This window comes from Oncorhynchus kisutch, linkage group LG14, assembly GCF_002021735.2.
Source record: "Oncorhynchus kisutch isolate 150728-3 linkage group LG14, Okis_V2, whole genome shotgun sequence".
NCBI classification, from domain to species: Eukaryota; Metazoa; Chordata; class Actinopteri; order Salmoniformes; family Salmonidae; genus Oncorhynchus; species Oncorhynchus kisutch.
In genome coordinates this window covers 79072790-79099495 of record NC_034187.2, presented here as the reverse complement: position 1 = coordinate 79099495, position 26706 = coordinate 79072790, and the positions used below count along the sequence as shown (strand labels likewise).

The window sequence follows — 26706 nt, the reverse complement described above, 5'->3', positions numbered from 1 at the left end:
AATCACCAGGGATTATAGCTACAATACATTCCTAATAGAGAGAATGAAAGAGAGAATGAAAGAGAGAGAAAGAAAGAGAATGAAAGAGAGCGAGAAGGAGAGAGAGAATGAAAGAGAGAATGAGAGAGAAAATGAGAGAGAGAGAATGAAAGAGAGAATGAGAGAATGAGAGAGAGAATGAGAGAGAGAATGAGAGAGAGAATGAATGAGAGAATGAGAGAATGAGAGAATGAGAGAGAGAATGAGAGAGAGAATGAGAGAATGAGAGAGAGAATGAGAGAGAGAATGAGAGAGAGAATGAGAGAGAGAATGAATGAGAATGAGAGAGAGAGAAAGAAAGAGAGAATGAAAGAGAGAATGAAAGAGAGCGAGAAAGAGAGAATGAGAGGAGAGAGAATGAAAGAGAGAATGAAAGAGAGCGAGAATGAGAGAATGAAAGAGAGAGAAAGAAAGAGAATGAAAGAGAGAGAATGAAAGAAAATTAAAGAAAGAGAATGAGAGAGAGAGAAAGAAAGAGAGAATGAGAGAGAGAATGAGAGAGAGAATGAAAGAGAGAATAAGAGAGAGAGAGAATGAAAGAGAGAATGAAAGAGAGAATGAAAGAGAGAATGAGAGAGAGAATGAAAGAGAGAATGAGAGAGAGAATGAAAGAGAGAATGAGAGAGAGAATGAAAGAGAGAATGAAGAGAGAGAATGAAAGAGAGAATGAGAGAGAGAGAGAATGAAAGAGAGAATGAGAGAGAGAATGAAAGAGAGAATGAGAGAGAGAATGAGAGAGAGAATGAAAGAGAGAATGAGAGAGAAAATGAGAGAGAGAGAATGAAAGAGAGAATGAAAGAGAGAGAGAATGAAAGAGAGAATGAAGAGAGAAAATGAGAGAGAGAGAATGAGAGAGAGAATAAGAGAGAGAGAGAATGAAAGAGAGAATGAAAGAGAGAATGAAAGAGAGAATGAAAGAGAGAATGAAAGAGAGAACGAAAGAGAGAGAAAGGTAGAGTAAAAGTAGTGGTTGTGTTGCGACACGTGGCCATATTTTGAGAGCAGGGGAGGGACTGGTGCACATGTAGATAATCCTCTATGAAAACCAATGGTTCAAACCTCATGTGTCTATCGTAATCCAATCCAAAGTTATTGTAGTTTTTACCCTTGTAGGATGGCCCAGAATCAGGGTGACTAAATCACTAGAGGCCAGAGAAAAATCTGGAAAATGGCATCACATCAGATTCTGAGCAAGAATAAAGGCTACTGGCCACCTGACAGGATCCCGTTGATCTCATCTTTCCCCTCGAATCCACAGGACATAAAACAATACAGAGGTCAGATGGATACTGATTTGAGACATGAAATGTAGCATTTTCATGTTTTAGTGTATACTTTTCATGTTTTAGTGTACACTTTTCATGTTTTAGTGTACACTTTTCATGTTTTAGTGTATACTTTTCATATTTTAGTGTACACTTTTCATATTTTAGTGTAACGTTTCATATTTTAGTGTACACTTTTCAGGTTTTAGTGTACACTTTTCATGTTTTAGTGTACACTTTTCATGTTTTAGTGTACACTTTTCATGTTTTAGTGTATACTTTTCATATTTTAGTGTACACTTTTCATATTTTAGTGTAAACGTTTCATATTTTAGTGTACACTTTTCATGTTTTAGTGTACACTTTTCATGTTTTAGTGTACACTTTTCATGTTTTAGTGTACACTTTTCATGTTTTAGTGTATACTTTTCATATTTTAGTGTACACTTTTCATATTTTAGTGTAAACGTTTCATATTTTAGTGTACACTTTTCATGTTTTAGTGTACACTTTTCATGTTTTAGTGTACACTTTTCACATTTTAGTGTACACTTTTCATATTTTAGTGTACAGTTTTCATATTTTAGTGTACACTTTTCATGTTTTAGTGTACACTTTTCATATTTTAGTGTACACTTTTCATATTTTAGTGTACACTTTTCATATTTTAGTGTACACTTTTGGTGTCATTGCAATTTAGCTTGTTGTGACCCGCGGAAACAACTTTGAAGACCACGGCCACAAAATGTAAAATCCTTAAAAGTTCTTAGGAGAAACCAAAAACTCAACAGAGCTCAGTCCTTATTATCAGATGTATTCGTTTCTGAAATCGGACTTTTTGGATATAACGTTAATGATGTGGTAGAGAAAACCCCCCCCTGAACGATTCAGAACATGAATAATCATATTTGTTTTGGTAAAATGTATTTTATAACATAAGGAAGTGAAAGCACGTTTTGAACCTGGACAGGGTGTGTGGATACCCTACAAACACACAAATGAAGTCCTTCAGGGTGTGTGTGTGTGTGTGTGTGTGTGTGTGTGTGCTAACCAGACTCTTTACTCTCTGGCGTTCCTCTCTGGTCGTCCAGTCGTAGGTCACTCAGCAGGTGTTCTAGAATCTTCAGTGGTGTTCCAGACACCACCACATACCTACACACAGACAACCACAGAGAAGAGTTACACGCACGCGCACACACACACACACACACACACACACACACACACACACACACACACACACACACACACACACACACACACACACACACACACACACACACACACACACACACACACACACACACACACACACACACACACACACCTGCCAGAAACACAGGAGGAACAGCAGGAGCAGTATTCCTCAGAGCTGCTACCTTTCCTCTCGCCTTCTTCCCTGTCCTCTTCTTCCTCCTCATCCCCCCCTTCCTCATCAATGTAAGGTAGACTACTCCAGTCATCTTCATCCTCATCATCCTCATCATCAATGTAACGCAGGTAAGGGACGTTGAAGGTCGTGGCAGTACTACTACTACTACTACTACTACTACTACTACTACTACTACTACTACTACTATGGTCATCATCATCACCAGCCTCTTCATCTTCTGCCTCCACTAGTGTGACAGTTCTCTGATCCATTACAATTCCTCCAGACGACCCCCCTCTCCCTAGCGCAACATGCCCGGCCAGGGTGCTCTGTCCTGCTACCCCTGACTGCCAAAAGGAGATGTACTGAGGCCTCCCCTCTCCCTGCCTAACACCAGAGGCACTCCCACAGCCCCCCCCCTCCACACACACACATATACATACACACACACTCCCTTTATAAAGCACAAACACACCCTCTAGGCAGCAAACAGTCTTGCTTTCTCCCTTCAAGACAAGAAAACTATTATCTCTTTCTCTGTCTCTGTCTCTCTCGCCCGCTCTCCCCCTGTCTCTGTCTCTCTCTCTCTCTGTTGCTCTCTCCGTCTCTGTCTCTCTCTCTCTCCCTGTCTCTCACTCACACTCTCTGTCTCTCGCTCTCTGTCTCACACTCTCGCTCTCTCCCTGTCTGTCTCTCTCTCCACGTTTCTGTCTCTCTCTGTTTTTCTCTCTCTCTCTCTCTCTCCCTGTTTTTCTCTCTCTCTCTCTCTCCCTGTTTTTCTCTCTCTCTCTCTCTCCCAGTTTTTCTCTCTCTCTCTCTCTCTCTCTCTCTCTCTCTCTCTCTCGCTCTCTCTTCTCTCTCTCGCTCTCTCCCTGTCTCTCTGCCTCTGTCTCAGTTTGAGAGCGACAGAGACAGGTTGAGAGTGACGGAGACAGGTTGACAGGTTGAGAGTGACAGAGACAGGTTGAGAGTGACAGAGACAGGTTGAGAGTGACAGAGACAGGTTGAGAGTGGACCGAGACAGGCTGAGAGATTGACAGAGCGAAAGAGAAGTAGGATACTGACCTCTTCTCCCCATCTTCTTCTCTTGCGCCTCCCCCTGATGGCGATGAGGCGGGATTAGGTGATGATGTCACTGATGATGGCACTCTCTGTAGCACAAGGACATCCCGCCCCCTTTCCTTAAGACACACCCTCCCTACCACCTCTCCCTGAGAGAGGTATAGAGAGACAGACGTGATAAGAATGGTCCATTGGTATTGTATAGAGTATAGACAGAATGGTCCATTGGTATTATATAGAGTGTAGTACTGTGGAATAGAGTTCCATGTAGTCATGGCTCTATGTAGTACTGTGGAATAGAGTTCCATGTAGTCATGGCTCTATGTAGTACTGTGGAATAGAGTTCCATGTAGTCATGGCTCTATGTAGTACTGTGGAATAGAGTTCCATGTAGTCATGGCTCTATGTAGTACTGTGGAATAGAGTTCCATGTAGTCATGGCTCTATGTAGTACTGTGCGTCTCCCATAGTCTGTTCTGGACTTGGGGATTGTGAAGAGACTATAGTATAGTGTAGTAGTATAGTAGTATAGCATAGTGGTATAGTGGTAAAGTAGTGTAGTTTAGTAGTACAGCATAGTAGTATAGCATAGTAGTAAAGTAGTGTAGTTTAGTAGTACAGCATAGTAGTATAGTAGTAAAGTAGCGTAGTTTAGCGGTATAGTAGTATGGTATAGTAGCATAGTATAGTAGTGTAGTTTAGTAGTGTGGTATAGTTTCGTAGCATAGCAGTATAGCATAGTAGTATAGTACAGTAGCATAGTATAATAGTGTAGTTTAGCAGTATAGAAGGATAGCATAGCAGTATAGTAGTATAGTACATCAGTATAATATAGTAGCATAGTATATTAGTATAGTTTAGTAGTATGGTATAGTTCAGTGGTATACTGGTATAGCATAGCGGTGTAGTATAGTCCAGTAGTGTAGTATGGCGGTGCAGCATAGGAGTATAGCACAGTGGAATAGTATAGTGGTATAGTTTAGTAGTATAATAGGATAGCGTGACAGCATAATATAGGAGTATGGTGTAGTAGTATAGTATATTAGTATAGTGTAGTATAGAAGTATAGCTTTGCAGTATAGTTTAGCAGTATAGTATAGTGATATAGTACCATAGTTTCGTGGTGTAGTATAGTGGTATAGTATAGCAGTATAGTTTAGGTGTGTATTAGCATAGTATAGTATGCTAGTATAGTATGCAAATAGTTGAGTAGTCTAGTATAGTTTAGTAGTATAGAATAGCGGTATAATTGAACCGTTTTAGTTGTATAGTATAGTACAGCAGTATATCGGTATAATTTAGCAGTATAGTAGTATAGTATTGTGGCATAGTCTAGTAGTATAGTATAGTGGTATAGTCTAGTGGTATAGTATAGTAGTATAGTATAGCGGTATAGTATAGTGGTATAGTCTAGTGGTATAGTATAGTGGTATAGCCTAGTAGTATAGTGGTATAGTCTAGTAGTATAGTATAGTAGTATAGTATAGTGGTACATTATAGTAGTATAGTATAGTGGTATAGTATAGTAGAGCGGTATAGTATAGTGGTATAGTAGTATGGTGGTACGGTATAGTAGTATAGTATAGTGGTATAGTATAGCATAGTGGTATAGTATAGTAGTATAGTATAGTGGTATAGTATAGCGGTATAACTTAGTAGTATAGCATAGTAGTACAGTACAGTTGTATAGTTCAGTAGTACAGTACAGTAGCACATTATAGTAGTATAGCATAGTGGTACAGTATAGTAGTATAGTATGGTGGTATAGTTTAGCTGTATAGTATAGTGGTATAGCTTGGTGGTATAGTTTAGCTGTATAGTATAGTGGTATAGCTTGGTGGTATAGTAGTATGGAACAGTAAAGCAGTATAGTATAGCAGCATAGTATGGTAGTATAGTGGTGTAGCATAGCAGTGTAGTATAGTGGTACAGTTCAGTGGTATAGTTCAGTGGTATATTATAGTAGTATAGTAGTATAGCATAGCGGTGTAGCATAGCGGTATAGTCTAGTAGTATAGTGGTATAGTATAGTGGTATAGTTTAGGTGTATAGTATAGCGGTATAGCTTGGTAGCATAGTATGGTAGTATAGTATAGTGGCATAGTGTAGTTATACAGTATAGTGGTATAGTATAGTATAGTGGTATAGTTTAGTTGTATCGTATAGCGGGATAGTTTAGTGGTATTGTTTAGTTGTAGATTATAGTGGTATAGTATAGCGGTATAGTTTGGTAGTATAGTAGAATAGTACAGGAGTATAGTATAGTAGTATAGTATGGTGGTATAGTTTAGTTTAGGGGCGGCAGGGTAGCCTAGTGGTTAGAGCGTTGGACTAGTAACCGGAAGGTTGCAAGTTCAAATCCCCGAGCTGACAAGGTACAAATCTGTCGTTCTGCCCCTGAACAGGCAGTTAACCCACTGTTCCTAGGCCGTCATTGAAAATAAGAATTTGTTCTTAACTGACTTGCCTGGTTAAATAAAGGTAAAATAAAAATAAAATAAATAGTTGTATAGCAGTGTAGTATAGTGGCAAAGTATAGCGCTATAGTTTAGCAGTATAGTAGTATAGTATGGTGGTATAGTTTAGTTGTATAGCAGTGTAGTATAGTGGTAAAGTATAGCGCTATAATTTAGCAGTATAGTAGTATAGTATGGTGGTATAGTTTAGTTGTATAGCAGTGTAGTATAGTGGTAAAGTATAGCGCTATAATTTAGCAGTATAGTAGTATAGTATGGTGGTATTGTTTAGTTGTATAGCAGTGTAGTATAGTGGTAAAGTATAGCGCTATAATTTAGCAGTATAGTAGTATAGTATGGTGGTATATTTTTGTTGTATAGTACAGTGGTATAGTATGGCAGTATTGTTCAGTAATATAGTAGCATGGTATAGTGGTATAGTATTGTAGTATAGTTCAGTAGTATAGTAGCATAGTATAGTAGTATAGTATTGCAGTATAGTTCAGTAGTATAGTAGCATAGTATAGTGGTATAGTATTGTAGTATAGTTCAGTAGTATAGTAGCATAGTATAGTAGTATAGTATTGCAGCATAGTTCAGTAGTATAGTGGCATAGTATAGTGGTATACTATAGCGGTATAGTTCAGTAGTATAGTAGCATAGTATAGTGGTATAGTATAGCGGTATAGTTCAGTAGTATAGTAGCATGGTATAGTAGTATAGTATTGCAGTATAGTTCAGTAGTATAGTAGCATAGTATAGCAGTATAGCTCGGTAGTATAGTAGCATGGTATAGTAGTATAGTATTGCAGTATCGTTCAGCAGTATAGTATCATAGTATAGTGGTATAGTATAGCAGTATAGTTCAGTAGTATAGCAGCATGGTATAGTGGTATAGAATAGCGGTATAGTTTAGTAGTATAGTAATATAGTATGGTGGTATTGTTTAGCAGTATAGTAGTATAGTATTGCAGTATTGCTTAGCAGTATAGTAGTATAGTATTGCAGTATTGCTTAGCAGTATAGTAGTGTAGTATGGTGGTATAGCTTAGCGGTATAGTTTGGTAGTATAGTAGTATAGCATGGCAGTATCGTTTAGTGGTATAGTACAGCAGTGTAGTATAGTAGTATAGTATAGTGGTATATTTTGGAAGTATAGTAGTATAGTGGTATAGTATGGTGGTATAGTTTAGCAGTATAGCATAGTAGTATAAGATCTTTATCAAACAGATGTTGCTGCTGCAAGGCCTGGAGCAAGGACACACACACACACACACACACACAGAGAGATGAAAAGCGGCAGATGAAAAGAATTGGCTGATATTTGATACAGGGTTACCCCCCCTACAAACACACCAATCACACACACACATCTGTCGCAGAAGGACCAAAACTACTCAATACACACAGACTGTGTGTGTGCTTTCTCATGACTCATGTGTTAATGGCCCCCTTACCAGGTGCTCGGCAGATGATGATGTCATCTGATCCTCTCACCAGGTGTTATCCTTCCTATCCTCTCTCCCCCCAGCCCTCCCCTGTCCTCTCTCCTCATAGCCTTCCTCTGTCCTCTCTCCTCTTAGCCCTCCCCTGTCCTCTCTCCTCTTATCTCTCCCCTGTCCTCTCTCCCCCCAGCCGTCGCCTGTCCTCTCTCCCCCCAGCCATAGCCTGTCCTCTCTCCCCCCAGCCATAGCCTGTCCTCTCTCCCCTGTCCTCTCTCCTCTTATCTCTCCCCTGTCCTCTCTCCCCCCAGCCGTAGCCTGTCCTCTCTCCCCTGTCCTCGCTCCTCTTATCTCTCCCCTGTCCTCTCTCCCCCCAGCCGTAGCCTGTCCTCTCTCCCCCCAGCCGTAGCCTGTTCTCTCTCCTCCCAGCCATAGCCTGTCCTCTCTCCTGTCCTCTCTCCCCCCAGCCGTAGCCTGTCCTCTCTCCTCCCAGCCGTAGCCTGTCCTCTCTCCTCCCAGCCGTAGCCTGTCCTCTCTCCCCCCAGCCGGAGCCTGTCCTCTCTCACCCCAGCCCTAGCCTGCCCTCTCTCCCCCCCAGCCCTAGCCTGTCCTCTCTCCTCTTATGTCTCCCCTGTCCTCTCTCCCCCCAGCCGTAGCCTGTCCTCTCTCCCCTGTCCTCTCTCCTCTTATCTCTCCCCTGTCCTCTCTCCCCCCAGCCGTAGCCTGTTCTCTCTCCTCCCAGCCATAGCCTGTCCTCTCTCCTGTCCTCTCTCCCCCCAGCCGTAGCCTGTCCTCTCTCCCCCCAGCCGTAGCCTGTCCTCTCTCCTCCCAGCCGTAGCCTGTCCTCTCTCCCCTGTCCTCTCTCCCCCCAGCCGTAGCCTGTTCTCTCTCCTCCCAGCCGTAGCCTGTTCTCTCTCCTCCCAGCCATAGCCTGTCCTCTCTCTTGTCCTCTCTCCCCCCAGCCGTAGCCTGTCCTCTCTCCCCCCAGCCGTAGCCTGTCCTCTCTCCTCCCAGCCGTAGCCTGTCCTCTCTCCTCCCAGCCGAAGCCTGTCCTCTCTCCTCCCAGCCGTAGCCTGTCCTCTCTCCTCCCAGCCGTAGCCTGTCCTCTCTCCCCCCAGCCGGAGCCTGTCCTCTCTCCCCCCCAGCCGGAGCCTGTCCTCTCTCCCCCCAGCCCTAGCCTGTCCTCTCTCCCCTGCCCTCTCTCCTCCCAGCCCTAGCCTGTCCTCTCTCCTCTGCCCTCTCTCCCCTGTCCTTTCTCCTCCCAGCCCTAGCCTGTCCTCTCGCCCCTGTCCTCTCTCCCCCCAGCCGTAGCCTGTCCTCTCTCCTCCCAGCCGAAGCCTGCCCTCTCCCCTGTCCTCTCTCCTCCCAGCCGTAGCCTGTCCTCTCTCCCCAGCCGTAGCCTGCCCTCTCCCCTGTCCTCTCTCCTCCCAGCCGTAGCCTGTCCTCTCCCCCCAGCCGTAGCCTGTCCTCTCTCCCCCCAGCCGTAGCCTGTTCTCTCTCCTCCCAGCCATAGCCTGTCCTCTCTCCTGTCCTCTCTCCCCCCAGCCGTAGCCTGTCCTCTCTCCTCCCAGCCGTAGTCTGTCCTCTCTCCTCCCAGCCGTAGTCTGTCCTCTCTCCTCCCAGCCGTAGCCTGTCCTCTTTCCTCCCAGCCGTAGCTGTCCTCTCTCCTCCCAGCCCTAGCCTGTCCTCTCTCCCCCCAGCCCTAGTCTGTCCTCTCTCCTCCCAGCCCTAGCCTGTCCTCTCTCTCCCCAGCCGTAGCCTGTCCTCTCTCCTCCCAGCCCTAGCCTGTCCTCTCTCTCCCCAGCCGTAGCCTGTCCTCTCTCCTCCCAGCCCTAGCCTGTCCTCTCTCCCCCCCATCCCTAGCCTGTCCTCTCTCCACCCAGCCCCAGCCTGTCCTCTCTCCTCCCAGCCGTAGCCTGTCCTCTCTCCTCCCAGCCGTAGCCTGCCCTCTCCCCTGTCCTCTCTCTTCTCCCAGCCCTAGCCTGTCCTCTCTCCTCCCAGACCTAGCCTGTCCTCTCTCCCCCAGCCCTAGCCTGTCCTCTCTCTCCCCAGCCGTAGCCTGCCCTCTCCCCTGTCCTCTCTCCTCCCAGCCGTAGCCTGTCCTCTCTCCCCAGCCGTAGCCTGCCCTCTCCCCTGTCCTCTCTCCTCCCAGCCGTAGCCTGTCCTCTCTCCCCAGCCGTAGCCTGCCCTCTCCCCTGTCCTCTCTCCTCCCAGTGTGTGTGTGTGTGTGTGTGTGTGTGTGTGTGTGTGTGTGTGTGTGTGTGTGTGTGTGTGTGTGTGTGTGTGTGTGTGTGTGTGGTGGTCCAGATCAGATGTGATGTTATGCAACTTTAAGAAAACACCTAATTTCACCAAACAGTACCCTAGAGGACTCTGGGAAAAATGTTCCTGATAACAAACAGTTTATCTAACGGCAACACAAACACACTCTCTCCAAAAAACATCACACACTATCCTTTACATGCACTCCAAAAACAACACACACACACTCCAAAAAAACAACACACACACACACACACACACACTCTCTGGAGAGTGACTGCCCCACAAGACAACATCTATTTAGTGTGAGAAAGTATGCTCGGGACGAAATAGAAAAACAGTTTTTAAATGTCCTGGACTGAAAGGAAAGGAATGGTCAGAATGTTGTATATTAGTTCCAACAGAAGACTGGCTGACATATAGGCAGAGAGGAAAGGAAAGGGGAATCACATATATACAGTCCAACCAGCTGTATACACATATACAGTCCAACCAGCTGTATACACATATATACAGTCCAACCAGCTGTATACACATATACAGTCCAACCAGCTGTATACACATATATACAGTCCAACCAGCTGTATACACATATACAGTCCAACCAGCTGTATACACATATATACAGTCCAACCAGCTGTATACACATATACAGTCCAACCAGCTGTAGACACATATACAGTCCAACCAGCTGTATACACATATACAGTCCAACCAGCTGTAGACACATATATACAGTCCAACCAGCTGTATACACATATACAGTCCAACCAGCTGTATACACATATATACAGTCCAAACAGCTGTATACACATATACAGTCCAACCAGCTGTATACACATATATACAGTCCAACCAGCTGTAGACACATATACAGTCCAACCAGCTGCTCTCACAGTCTCACGTTATAATTTCATGTTTCTCAAACGTAAAATGTTGAAGTTGTTGCAAACATTAAATTTCGAGGTGGTTAAGGTTAGGCATTTACTCCAAGTGGTTAAGGTTAGGCATTTACTCCAAATGGTTAAGGTTAGGCATTACTCCAAGTGGTTAAGGTTAGGCATTTACTCCAAGTGGTTAAGGTTAGGCATTTACCTCCAAGTGGTTAAGGTTAGGCATTTACTCCAAGTGGTTAAGGTTAGGCATTTACTCCAAGTGGTTAAGGTTAGGCATTTACTCCAAGTGGTTAAGGTTAGGCATTTACTCCAAGTGGTTAAGGTTAGGCATTTACTCCAAGTGGTTAAGGTTAGGCATTTACTCCAAGTGGTTAAGGTTAGGCATTTACTCCAAGTGGTTAAGGTTAGGCATTACTCCAAGTGGTTAAGGTTAGGCATTTACTCCAAGTGGTTAAGGTTAGGCATTTACTCCAAGTGGTTAAGGTTTAGGCATTTACTCCAAGTGGTTAAGGTTAGGCATTTACTCCAAATGGTTAAGGTTAGGCATTACTCCAAGTGGTTAAGGTTAGGCATTTACTCCAATGGTTAAGGTTAGGCATTTACTCCAAGTGGTTAAGGTTAGGCATTTACTCCAAATGGTTAAGGTTAGGCATTTTACTCCAAGTGGTTAAGGTTAGGCATTTACTCCAAGTGGTTAAGGTTAGGCATTTACTCCAAATGGTTAAGGTTAGGCATTTACTCCAAATGGTTAAGGTTAGGCATTTACTCCAAGTGGTTAAGGTTAGGCATTTACTCCAAATGGTTAAGGTAGGCATTTACTCCAAATGGTTAAGGTTAGGCATTTACTCCAATGGTTAAGGTTAGGGCATTTACTCCAAGTGGTTAAGGTTAGGCATTTACTCCAAGTGGTTAAGGTTAGGCATTTACTCCAAGTGGTTAAGGTTAGGCATTTACTCCAAATGGTTAAGGTTAGGCATTTACTCCAAGTGGTTAAGGTTAGGCATTTACTCCAAGTGGTTAAGGTTAGGCATTTACTCCAAAATGGTTAAGGTTAGGCATTTACTCCAAATGGTTAAGGTTAGGCATTTACTCCAAGTGGTTAAGGTTAGGCATTTACTCCAAGTGGTTAAGGTTAGGCATTTACTCCAAGTGGTTAAGGTTAGGCATTTACTCCAAATGGTTAAGGTTAGGCATTTACTCCAAGTGGTTAAGGTTAGGCATTTACTCCACGTGGTTAAGGTTAGGCATTTACTCCAAATGGTTAAGGTTAGGCATTTACTCCAAGTGGTTAAGGTTAGGCATTTACTCCAAGTGGTTAAGGTTAGGCATTTACTCCAAGTGGTTAAGGTTAGGCATTTACTCCAAGTGGTTAAGGTTAGGCATTTACTCCAAATGGTTAAGGTTAGGCATTTACTCCAAGTGGTTAAGGTTAGGCATTTACTCCAAATGGTTAAGGTTAGGCATTTACTCCAAGTGGTTAAGGTTAGGCATTTACTCCAAGTGGTTAAGGTTAGGCATTTACTCCAAGTGGTTAAGGTTAGGCATTTACTCCAAGTGGTTATGGTTAGCATTTACTCCAAGTGGTTAAGGTTAGGCATTTACTCCAAATGGTTAAGGTTAGGCATTTACTCCAAGTGGTTAAGGTTAGGCACTTACTCCAAGTGGTTAAGGTTAGGCATTTACTCCAAGTGGTTAAGGTTAGGCATTTACTCCAAGTGGTTAAGGTTAGGCATTTACTCCAAATGGTTAAGGTTAGGCATTTACTCCAAATGGTTAAGGTTAGGCATTTACTCCAAGTGGTTAAGGTTAGGCATTTACTCCAAGTGGTTAAGGTTAGGCATTTACTCCAAATGGTTAAGGTTATGCATTTACTCCAAGTGGTTAAGGTTAGGCATTTACTCCAAGTGGTTATGGTTAGGCATTTACTCCAAGTGGTTAAGGTTAGGCATTTACTCCAAATGGTTAAGGTTAGGCATTTACTCCAAGTGGTTAAGGTTAGGCATTTACTCCAAGTGGTTAAGGTTAGGCATTTACTCCAAGTGGTTAAGGTTAGGCATTTACTCCAAGTGGTTAAGGTTAGGCATTTACTCCAAGTGGTTAAGGTTAGGCATTTACTCCAAATGGTTAAGGTTAGGCATTTACTCCAAATGGTTAAGGTTAGGCATTTACTCCAAGTGGTTAAGGTTAGGCATTTACTCCAAATGGTTAAGGTTAGGCATTTACTCCAAATGGTTAAGGTTAGGCATTTACTCCAAGTGGTTAAGGTTAGGCATTTACTCCAAGTGGTTAAGGTTTAGGGTTAGGGTTAAGGGTTAATGTTAGGGTTAATGTTAGGGTTAGGGTTAATGTTAGGGTTAATGTTAGGGTTAATGTTAGGGTTTAGGGTTAGGGTTAATGTTAGGGTTAGGGTTAATGTTAGGGTTAATGTTAGGGGTTAATGTTAGGGTTAGGGTTAATGTTAGGGTTAATGTTAGGGTTAATGTTAGGGTTAATGTTAGGGTTAATGTTAGGGTTAATGTTAGGGTTAGGGTTAGGGTTAATGTTAGGGTTAGGGTTAATGTTAGGGTTAATGTTAGGGTTAATGTTAGGGTTAATGTTAGGGTTAGGGTTAGGGTTAATGTTAGGGTTAGGGTTATCCCTGTCCACAACACCCTGATCTCTATCCCTGACCACAACAACCTGATCTGACACATACACACTCAGACACACTCAGACACAGAGACTCATTGTGAAACACTGATGTAAAGTCCGGCCAAAAAGGAAAGGAGGGCCTCATGGAACAGCTACAGGAAGTACTCTCTGTTCTCTTCCTGTTCCTATACCGACCTCTTTGTGTGTGTGTGTGTGTGTGTGTGTGTGTGTGTGTGTGTGTGTGTGTGTGTGTGTGTGTGTGTATAGAGTGTGTGGTTTGCACATCCTTTCCAAGAACCAGGCACCTATCACAATACAGATATGAGCAGGGATGAAATATAAAATGAGTTGAATGATACTGACATACGCTGAATGATGGTTGAGAGAAACATTAAGCAAATTAACTGCCACACACACACACACACACACACACACACAAACAGACACACAGAGACACACACACAGAGACACACACACACACACACACACACACACACAAACAGACACACAAAGACACACACACACACACAAACAGACACACAGAGACACACACACACACAGAGACACACACACACACACAAACAGACACACAGAGACACACAGAGACACACACACACAGACACACAGAGACACACACACACAGAGACACACAGAGACACACACACACACAAACAGACACACAGAGACACACACACAGAGACACACACACACACAGAGACACACAGAGACACACACACAGACACACAGAGACACACACACAGACAGCCACACAGAGACACACAGAGACACACACACACAGAGACACAGAGACACACACACAGACACACAGAGACACACACACAGACACACAGAGACACACACACACAGACACACAGAGACACACACACACAGACACACAGAGACACACACACAGACACACAGAGGCACACACACACAGAGACACACACACACAGACACACAGAGACACACAGAGACACACACACACAGACACACAGAGACACACAGAGACACACACACACAGACACACAGAGACACACACACACAGACAGCCACACAGAGACACACAGAGACACACACACACACAGACACACAGAGACACACACACACACACAGACACACAGCCACACAGAGACACACACACACACACAGCCACACAGAGGCACACACACACACAGACACACACACAGCCACACACACAGACACACACAGAGACACACAGAGACACACACAGAGACACACACACAGCCACACAGAGACACACACAGAGACACACACACACACACACACACACACACACACACACACACACACACACACACACACACACACACACACAGCCACACAGAGAGGCAGTGTAGACAGGTAGTAAGTGTAGACAGGTAGTAAGTGTAGACAGGTAGGAAGTGTAGACAGGTAGTAAGTGTAGACAGGTAGGAAGTGTAGACAGGTAGGAAGTGTAGACAGGTAGGAAGTGTAGACAGGCAGTAAGTGTAGACAGGCAGTAAGTGTAGACAGGTAGTAAGTGTAGACAGGTAGTAAGTGTAGACAGGTAGTAAGTGTAGGCAGGTAGTAAGTGTAGGCAGGTAGGAAGTGTAGACAGGTAGGAAGTGTAGGCAGGTAGTAAGTGTAGGCAGGTAGTAAGTGTAGACAGGTAGTAAGTGTAGACAGGTAGTAAGTGTAGACAGGTAGTAAGTGTAGACAGGTAGTAAGTGTAGACAGGTAGTAAGTGTAGACAGGTAGTAAGTGTAGACAGGTAGCGGTATGTGTGAGTGATGTCATATCAGACACCATCAGCCTCTAATTAAGTGATGTGTGAGTGATGTCATATCAGACACCATCAGCCTCTAATTAAGTGATGTGTGAGTGATGTCATATCAGACACCATCAGCCTCTAATTAAGTGATGTGTGAGTGATGTCATATCAGACACCATCAGCCTCTAATTAAGTGATGTGTGAGTGATGTCATATCAGACACCACCGGCCTCTAATTAAGTGATGTGTGAGTGCTGTCAAATCAGACACCATCAGCCTCTAATTAAGTGATGTGTGAGTGATGTCATATCAGACACCATCAGCCTCTAATTAAGTGATGTGTGAGTGATGTCATATCAGACACCATCAGGCTCTAATTAAGTGATGTGTGAGTGATGTCATATCAGACACCATCAGCCTCCAATTAAGGTATGTGTGAGTGATGTCATATCAGACACCATCAGCCTCTAATTAAGGTATGTGTGAGTGATGTCATATCAGACACCATCAGTCTCTAATTTAGGTATGTGTGAGTAATGTCATATCAGACACCATCAGCATCTAATCAAGGCATGTGTGAGATGTCATATCAGACACCATCAGCATCTAATCAAGGCATGTGTGAGATGTCATATCAGACACCATCAGCCTCTAATTAAGTGATGTGTGAGTGATGTCATATCAGACACCATCAGGCTCTAATTAAGTGATGTGTGAGTGATGTCATATCAGACACCATCAGCCTCCAATTAAGGTATGTGTGAGTGAAGTCATATCAGACACCATCAGCCTCTAATTAAGGTATGTGTGAGTGATGTCATATCAGACACCATCAGCCTCTAATTTAGGTATGTGTGAGTAATGTCATATCAGACACCATCAGCATCTAATCAAGGCATGTGTGAGATGTCATATCAGACACCATCAGCATCTAATCAAGGCATGTGTGAGATGTCATATCAGACACCATCAGCCTCTAATTAAGTGATGTGTGACTGATGTCATATCAGACACCATCAGGCTCTAATTAAGTGATGTGTGAGTGATGTCATATCAGACACCATCAGCCTCCAATTAAGGTATGTGTGAGTGATGCCATATCAGACACCATCAGCCTCTAATTAAGGTATGTGTGAGTGATGTCATATCAGACACCATCAGCCTCTAATTAAGATATGTGTGCGTGATGTCATATCAGACACCATCAGCCTCTAATCAAGGCATGTGTGAGTGATGTCATATCAGACACCATCAGCCTCTAATCAAGGCATGTGTGAGTGATGTCACATCAGACATAATCAGACTCTAATCAAGGCATGTGTGAGTGCTACACCACTGCTTATAACTAACTATAAGTTAACTATCTAAGACCTGGGAGTCAAACTCTTCGAGCTGGACAGTCAATAAACTGTATGAATGCCGGTTCATTATACTTTCTACAGTTTCGATTTGGATTTAGTCATTTGAAAGTATATTAAGTTCGTTCCCCCCCAATTTTCTTTTCTCCACAAAAAACGACATTAACATACTCAAGCCTCCAGATAAATAACCTCCAGATAAATAACCACTAAATAACCTCCAGATAAATAACCACTAAATAACCTCCAGATAAATAACCACTAAATGACCTCCAGATAAATAACCTCTAGATAAATAACCTCTAGATAAATAACCACTAAATGACCTCCAGATAAATAACCTCTAGATAAATAACCTCTAGATAAATAACCACTAAATAACCTCCAGATAAATAACCTCTAGATACATAACCTCTAGATAAATAACCTCTAGATAAATAACCACTAAATGACCTCCAGATAAATAACCTCTAGATAAATAACCTCTAGATAAATAACCTCTAGATAAATAACCTCTAGATAAATAACCACTAAATAACCTCCAGATAAATAACCACTAAATGACCTCCAGATAAATAACCTCTAGATACATAACCTCTAGATAAATAACCTCTAGATAAATAACCACTAAATGACCTCCAGATAAATGACCCCCAGATAAATGATCTCTAAATGACCTCCAGATAAATAACCTCCAGATAAATGATCTCCAGATAAATGACCTCCAGATAAATGATCTCTAAATGATCTCCAGATAAATGATCTCTAAATGATCTCCAGATAAATGATCTCTAAATGATCTCCAGATAAATGATCTCTAAATAACCTCCAGATAAATAACCACTAAATGACTTCCAGATAAATAACCTCCAGATAAATGACCCCCAGATAAATAACCTCCAGATAAATGATCTCCAGATAAATGACCTCCAGATAAATTATCTCTAAATGATCTCCAGATAAATGACCCCCAGATAAATGATCTCTAAATGACCTCCAGATAAATAACCTCCAGATAAATGATCTCCAGATAAATGACCTCCAGATAAATGATCTCTAAATGATCTCCAGATAAATGATCTCTAAATGATCTCCAGATAAATGATCTCTAAATGATCTCCAGATAAATGATCTCTAAATGATCTCCAGATAAATGATCTCCAGATAAATGATCTCCAGATAAATGATCTCTAAATGATCTCCAGATAAATGATCTCTAAATGACCTCCAGATAAGACCTCCAGTTATACATTTGGTTTCCTAACTTAATAGCTAAGTGGCTAGCTTGCAAGATCAAGCTTCTTGGTTACAGCGGAGACAATTAATCAACTCCTGGATAAAGACCCCTGATGCCTAAATTTGATTGTGAGTAAACAAAAAAATTAATATATATTTGTATTTTTTACGTTTGGAAATAAATAGCGCCCCTTGTGTGCATCGTATACCCCGGTATGGTACAGGAACCGTATGAAGGAATGAACATCTGGATACCACCAAACCTAGTGTGTGTGTGTGTGTGTTTGTGTGTGTGTGTACTCACGGTGGGGTTGCGGTGGTCTGGTACTCTATAGTTCTGGTTCTGCAGCAGTCTGCAGCCGTCCTTAGCCAGTCTCTGGACCAGCTCTAGTCTGGTCAGCTCCTCACGGCCACACACACCGTCCGGCCGCACACACACACTCCCCACGTTGCCGCGGAGCGAACACCCCCCCCCCAGCTGTAAGGAGGGGGGCTGAGAGAACAGGTAGCTTAGTCCACAGCCCAATGACATCATCAGGGTCAGAGGTTAAATATAAGAGCAGACTCTCACTGTCTGTCAGTCAGTCTTTCTGTCTGTCTCAGGGTCTCTTCCTGTCTCTCTGTCTGTAAATCCCTCTCTCTTTCTGTCTATGTGCTCTCTTTGCTGTCCCAAACTATCTGAACTCAATCTCTCTATATCTGTTCTTCTGAACAGCGGTGGTGCCTCCTCCCTAGCAGAGGGCTGGCTTTAGAAACACTGTGTCTGGGCGGGAGAGGGTTACCCTAACTCTAACCCTAACACACCCAGATGTCCTACTGGAACAGGACATGACATGACATGAGAGAGAGATAGAGAGAGAGAGAGGGAGAGAGAAGGGAAGAGAGAGAGAGAGAGAGAGAGAGAGAGAGGAAGAAAGAGAGAGAGAGAGAGAGAGAGAGAGAGAGAGGAGAGAGAGAGAGAGAGAGAGAGAGAGAGAGAGAGAGAGAGAGAGAGAGAGAGAGAGAGAGAGAGAGAGAGAGGGGAAGAAAGAGAGAGAGAGCATGTGTGTATATAGTGAAGAACAGTGAAACAAACAGCATTGTAATTTATTTTCCCTTTTGTACTTTGACTATTTCCACATCATAACAACACTGTATATAGACATTTCAAATGGCTTTATTCTTTTGGAACTTTTGTTTACAGTGAATTTTGTATTGTTTGTTTCACTTTTGTTTATTATCTATTTCACTTGCTTTGGCAATGTAAACATGTTTCCCATACCAATAAAAGCCTTAAATTGAAATTGAAAGAGAGAGAGAGAGAGAGAGAGAGAGAGAGAGAGAGAGAGAGAGGCAGGAACAAGGAAATTGATAGGACAAGGTAGGAGAGTAGATTAGAGAGTAGAGGAGAGTAGATTAGAGAGTAGAGGAGAGTAGAGTGATTAGAGGGTAGTTAGAGGGTGGTTAGAGGGGGTAGTTAGAGGGGGGGTAGTCAGAGGGTGGTTAGAGGGGGGTAGCTAGGGGGTAGTTAGAGGGTGGCAGAGGAGGGTAGTTAGAGGGGGGTGGCTAGGGGTGGTTAGAGGGGGGTAGTTAGAGGGTGGTAGTTAGAGGGTGTTTAGAGGGGGTGGTTAAAGGGGGGTGGTTAGAAGGGGGTGGATAGAGGGTGGCAGAGGGGGTTAGAGGGGGGTGGTTAGAGGGGGGTAGTTAGAGGGTAGTTAGAGGGTAGTTAGAGGGGGGTGGTTGGAGGGGGCAGTTAGAGGGTAGTTAGAGGGGGGTAGTGAGAGGGTAGTTAGAGGGTGGTTAGAGGGGGGGTAGTGAGAGGGTGGTAGTTAGAGGGTAGTTAGAGGGGGGTAGTTAGAGGGTAGTTAGAGGGTGGTAGTTAGAGGGCAGTTAGAGGGGGGTAGTTAGGGTGGTAGTTATAGGGTGGTTAGAGGGGGGTAGTTAGGGTGGTAGTTATAGGGTGGTTAGAGGGGGGTAGTTAGAGGGCAGTTAGAGGGGGGTAGTTATAGGGTGGTTAGAGGGGGGTAGTTAGAGGGCAGTTAGAGGGGGGTAGTTATAGGGTGGTTAGAGGGGGTAGTTAGAGGGCAGTTAGAGGGGGGTAGTTAGGGTGGTAGTTATAGGGTGGTTAGAGGGGGGTAGTTAGAGGGTAGGTAGTTTTGGGGATGGAGAGGAGGGTAGTTAGAGGGGGTAGTTAGAGGAAGGGTAGTTAGAGAGGGTAGGTTGTATTGGGGATGGAGAGGAGGGTAGTTAGAGGGGGTAGTTAGAGGAAGGGTAGTTAGATGGGTAGGTTGTATTGGGGCCAGGAGGGTAGTTAGAGGAAGGGTAGTAAGATGAGGGCAGTTAGAGCAGGGGTAGTTAGATGGGTAGGTTGTATTGGGGCCAGGAGGGTAGAGAGAGGGGGTAGTTAGAGGAGGACAGTAAGAGCAAGAGTAGTTAGAAAGGGTAGGTTGTATTGGGGATGGAGAGAAGGGTAGTTAGAGGGGGAAGTTAGAGGAGGGTAGTTAGACAGGTTGGTTGTATTGGGGACAGGAGGGTAGTTAAACCAGGTAGGTTGTATTGGGGACAGGAGGATAGTTAGAGGAGGTAGGTTGTATTGGGGACAGGAGGGCAGCTAGAGGGGGTAGGTTTAATTGGGGACAGGAGGGTAGTTAGAGGAGGTAGGTTGTATTGGGGACAGGAGGGTAGTTAGAGGGGGTAGGTTTAATTGGGGACAGGGGGGTAGTTAGAGGGGGTGGGGTGGTCCCTGGGGTGATGGTGGTAGTATGATGGTATCATCAGTAGCTGGCCGTGTGGAATGTTTATTTACATTGGAGTCTACACTGTTTGGATTGAGTGTGAGTGTGAGTGAGTGTGTGAGTGTGAGTGTGAGTGTGAGTGAGTGTTGGTTTATGTGTGTGTGAGTGTGTGTGTGTTTATGTGTGTGTGTGTGTGTGTGTGTGTGTGTGTGTGTGTGTGTGTGTGTGTTGACTGGCTGAGAGGAGGGTACTTCCTGAGAGTGAAACTATCGCTAAGTGCCACCACACACACACACACAAACACACACACACACACACACACACACAAATGACCTTCTCGCAAACACCCCTGATAACAACACACACTATAAGACCCACAACCCTGACTCTAACTCTAAGCCACAACCCTAACCCTGACTCTAACTCTAACCCACAACCCTAACACTAACCCACAACCCTAACTCTAACCCACAACCCTAACCCACAACCCTAACTCTAACCCACAACCCTAACTCTAACCCACAACCCTGACACTAACCCACAACCCTAACCCACAACCCTAACTGTAACCCACAACCCTAACACTAACCCACAACCCTAACTCTAAACCCACAATCCTAACACTAAGCCACAACCCTAACTCTAACCCACAACCCTAACACTAACCCACAACCCTAATTCTAACCCACAACCCTAACTCTACCCACAATCCTAACTCTAACCTACAACCCTAACTCTAACCCACAACCCTAACTCTAACCCACAATCCTAACTCTAACCCACAACCCTAACTCTAACCCACAACCCTAACACTAACCCACAACCCTAACTCTAACCCACAACCCTAACTCTAACCCACAACCCTAACTCTAACCCACAACCCTGACACTAACCCACAACCCTAACCCACAACCCTAACTGTAACCCACAACCCTAACACTAACCCACAACCCTAACTCTAACCCACAATCCTAACACTAAGCCACAATCCTAACTCTAACCTACAACCCTAAACTCTAACCTACAACCCTAACCCACAACCCTAACCCACAACCCTAACTGTAACCCACAACCCTAACACTACCCCACAACCCTAACCCTAACCCACAACCCTAACTCTAACCCACAATCCTAACACTAAGCCACAACCCTAACTCTAACCCACAACCCTAACATTAAGCCACAACCCTAACTCTAACCCACAACCCTAACTCTAAACCCACAATCCTAACTCTAACCTACAACCCTAATTCTAACCCACAAGCCTAACTCTACCCCAATCCTAACTCTAACCTACAACCCTAACCCTAACTCTAACCCACAATCCTAACTCGAACCCACACCCCTAACTCTAACCCACAACCCTAACCCACAACCCTAACTCTAAACCCACAACCCTAACTCTAACCACAACCCTGACACTAACCCACAACCCTAACCCACAACCCTAACTGTAACCCACAACCCTAACACTACCCCACAACCCTAACCCTAACTCTAACCCACAACCCTAACTCTAACCCACAACCCTAACACTAAGCCACACCCTAACTCTAACCCACATCCTAACTCTAACCTACAAACCCTAACTCTAACCACAACCCTAACTCTAACCCCAATCCTAACTCTAGCCCACACCCTAACTCTAACCCACAACCCTAACTCTAACCCACAACCCTAACTCTAACCCACAACCTGAACTCTAACCCACAACCCGAACTCTAACCCACATCTTAACCCTAAGCCACAACCCTAACTCTAACCCACAACCCTAACACTAAGCCACAACCCTAACTCTAACCCACAACCCTAACTCTAACCCACAATCCTAACTCTAACCTACAACCCTAACTCTAACCCACAACCCGAACTCTAACCCACAACCCTAATTCTAACCCACAACCCTAACTCTACCCACAATCCTAACTCTAACCTACAACCCTAACTCTAACCCACAACCCTAACTCTAACCCACAACCCTAACTGTAACCCACAACCCTAACTCTAACCCACAAATCTAACACTAACCCACAACCCTAACTCTAACTCTAACCCACAACCCTAACTCTAACTCTAACCCACAAACCTAACTCTAACCCACAACCCTAACACTAAGCCACAACCCTAACTCTAACCCACAACCCTAACTCTAACCCACAACCCTAACTCTAACCTACAACCCTAACTCTAACCCACAACCCTAACTCTAACCCACAACCCTAACTCTAACCCACAACCTGAACTCTAACCCACAACCCGAACTCTAACCCACAATCTTAACCCTAAGCCACAACCCTAACTCTAACCCACAACCCTAACACTAAGCCACAACCCTAACTCTAACCCACAACCCTAACTCTAACCCACAATCCTAACTCTAACCTACAACCCTAACTCTAACCCACAACCCGAACTCTAACCCACAACCCTAATTCTAACCCACAACCCTAACTCTACCCACAATCCTAACTCTAACCTACAACCCTAACTCTAACCCACAACCCTAACTCTAACCCACAACCCTAACTGTAACCCACAACCCTAACTCTAACCCACAAATATAACACTAACCCACAACCCTAACTCTAACTCTAACCCACAACCCTAACTCTAACTCTAACCCACAAACCTAACTCTAACCCACAACCCTAACACTAAGCCACAACCCTAACTCTAACCCACAACCCTAACTCTAACCCACAACCCTAACTCTAACCTACAACCCTAACTCTAACCCACAACCCTAACTCTAACCACAACCCTAACTCTGACTCACAACCCTAACTCTAACTCTAACCCACAACCCTAACTCTAACTCTAACCCACAAACCTAACTCTAACCCACAACCCTAACACTAAGCCACAACCCTAACTCTAACCCACAACCCTAACTCTAACCCACAATCCTAAATCTAACCTACAACCCGAACTCTAACCCACAACCCTAACTCTAACCCACAACCCTAATTCTAACCCACAACCCTAACTCTACCCACAATCCTAACTCTAACCTACAACCCTAACTCTAACCCACAACCCTAACTCTAACCCACAACCCTAACTCTAACCCACAATCCTAACTCTAACCCACAACCCTAACTCTAACCCACAATCCTAAATCTAACCTACAACCCTAACTCTAACCCACAACCCTAACTCTAACCCACAACCCTAATTCTAACCCACAACCCTAACTCTACCCACAATCCTAACTCTAACCTACAACCCTAACTCTAACCCACAACCCTAACTCTAACCACAACCCTAACTCTGACTCACAACCCTAACTCTAACCCACAACCCTAACTCTAACTCTAACCCACAAACCTAACTCTAACCCACAACCCTAACACTAAGCCACAACCCTAACTCTAACCCACAACCCTAACTCTAACCCACAATCCTAACTCTAACCTACAACCCTAACTCTAACCCACAACCCTAACTCTAACCCACAACCCTAATTCTAACCCACAACCCTAACTCTACCCACAATCCTAACTCTAACCTACAACCCTAACTCTAACCCACAACCCTAACTCTAACCCACAACCCTAACTCTAACCCACAATCCTAACTCTAACCTACAACCCTAACTCTAACCCACAACCCTAACTCTAACCACAACCCTAACTCTGACTCTAACCCACAACCCTAACTCTAACCACAACCCCAACCCTAACTCTAACCATCCCACAATCCTAACTCTAACTCACAACCCTAATTCTAACCCACAACCCCAACCTTAACCCTAACTCTAACTAACCCACAACCCTACCTCTAACCCACAATCATAACTCTAAGCCACAACCCTAACTATAACCAGCAACCCTAACCAACAACCCTAACACTAACCCTCAACCCTAAATCTAAACCACAACCCTAACTCTAACCCACAACCCTAACCCTAACCACAACCCTAACCCACAACCCTAACTCTAACCCAAAACCCTAACTCTAACCCAAAACACTAACTCTAACCCTAACTCTAACATACAACTCTAACCCACAGTCCTAACCCTAACCTACAACCCAAACTTTAACTAATCCCACAACCCTTACTCTAACCCACAATCATAACTCTAACCCACAACCCTAACTATAACCAGCAACCCTAACCGTCAACCCTAACTCTAACCCACAACCCTAACCCAAACCCAGAACCCTAACTCTAACCCACAACCCTAACTCTAACCCACAATCCTAACGCTAACTATAACACTAACCCACAACCCTAACTCAAACCCACAACCCTAACTCTAACCCACAATCCTGACTCTAACCAACAACCCTGACTCTAACTCAAACCCACAACCTTAACTATAACCCACAACCCTAACCCNAACCCTAACTCTAACCCACAACCCTAATTCTAACCCCAAACCCTAACTCTAACCCACAATCCTAACTCTAACCTACAACCCTAACTCTAACCCACAACCCTAACTCTAACAACACAAACCCTAACTCGGACTCACAACCCTAACTCTAACCCACAACCCTAACTCTAACTCTCTAACCCACAAACCTAAAATAACCCACAACCTAACCACTAAAGCCACAACCCTAACTCTAACCCACAACCCCCCCTAACTCTAACCACAATCCTAACTCAAACCTACAACCCTAACTCTAACCCACAACCTAACTCTAACCCACACACCCTAATTCTAACCACAACCCTAACCTCTACCCACAATCCTAACTCTAACCTACAACCCTAACTCTAACCACACCCTAACTCTAACCCACAACCCTAACTCAACCACAATCCTAACTCTAACCTACAACCTAACTCTAACCAACACCCTAACTCTAAACCACAACCCTAACTCTGACTCTAACCACAACCCTAACTCTAACCACAACCCCAACCCTAACTCTAACCATCCCACAATCCTAACTCTAACTCACAACCCTAATTCTAACCCACAACCCCAACCTTAACCCTAACTCTAACTAACCCACAACCCTACCTCTAACCCACAATCATAACTCTAACCACAACCCTAACTATAACCAGCAACCCTAACCAACAACCCTAACACTAACCCTCAACCCTAAATCTAAACCACAACCCTAACTCTAACCCACAACCCTAACCCTAACCACAACCCTAACCCACAACCCTAACTCTAACCCAAAACCCTAACTCTAACCCAAAACACTAACTCTAACCCTAACTCTAACATACAACTCTAACCCACAGTCCTAACCCTAACCTACAACCCAAACTTTAACTAATCCCACAACCCTTACTCTAACCCACAATCATAACTCTAACCCACAACCCTAACTATAACCAGCAACCCTAACCGTCAACCCTAACTCTAACCCACAACCCTAACCCAAACCCAGAACCCTAACTCTAACCCACAACCCTAACTCTAACCCACAATCCTAACGCTAACTATAACACTAACCCACAACCCTAACTCAAACCCACAACCCTAACTCTAACCCACAATCCTGACTCTAACCAACAACCCTGACTCTAACTCAAACCCACAACCTTAACTATAACCCACAACCCTAACCCACAACTCCAACCCTAACCCACAACCCTAACTATAACCCACAACCCTAACCCACAACTCCAACTCTAACCCACAACCCTAACTCTAACCCACAACTCTAACTATAACCCACAACCCTAACTCTAACTATAACCCACAATCCTAACCCACAACTCCAACTCTAACCCACAACCCTAACTCTAACTATAACCCACAATCCTAACCCACAACTCCAACTCTAACCCACAACCCTAACTCTAACCCACGACCCTAACTCTAACCCACAACCCTAACCCACAACCCTAACTCTAACCACAACCCAACTCTAACCCACAATCCTAACCCCTACCACAACCCTAACTTTAACTAACTCACAACCCTAACTCTAACCCACAACCCTAACTATAATCCACAACCGTAACCCACAACCCTAACTCTAATCCACAACCCTAACTCTAACCACAACGCAATTCTAACCCACAATCCTAACCCTAACCCACAACCCTAACATTAACTAACCCACAACCCTAACTCTAACCTACAACCCTAACTCTAACCTACAACCCTAACTCTAACCCACAACCCTAACTCTAACCCACAACCCTAACTCTAACCCACAACCCTAACTCTAACCTACAACCCTAACTCTAACCTACAACCCTAACTCTAACCCACAACCCTAACTCTAACCCACAACCCTAACT

The 26706-nt window shown here is 44.1% G+C and overlaps 1 protein-coding gene across 2 annotated transcripts in view; it reads right to left on the bottom strand.

Annotated features, from left to right (window-relative positions):
- Positions 1-26706, bottom strand: part of LOC109880072 (rap guanine nucleotide exchange factor 5-like) — a 90128-nt gene that overhangs the window by 20560 nt on the left and 42862 nt on the right. For both annotated transcript variants that reach the window (XM_031789008.1, XM_031789009.1), the window contains exons 9-11: positions 18077-18265; positions 3742-3887; positions 2356-2456 (exon numbers count right to left, since the gene is read on the bottom strand). In XM_031789008.1, coding sequence (XP_031644868.1) covers positions 2356-2456; positions 3742-3887; positions 18077-18265 — 436 coding nt within the window. The remainder of the gene's footprint in view (positions 1-2355; positions 2457-3741; positions 3888-18076; positions 18266-26706) is intronic.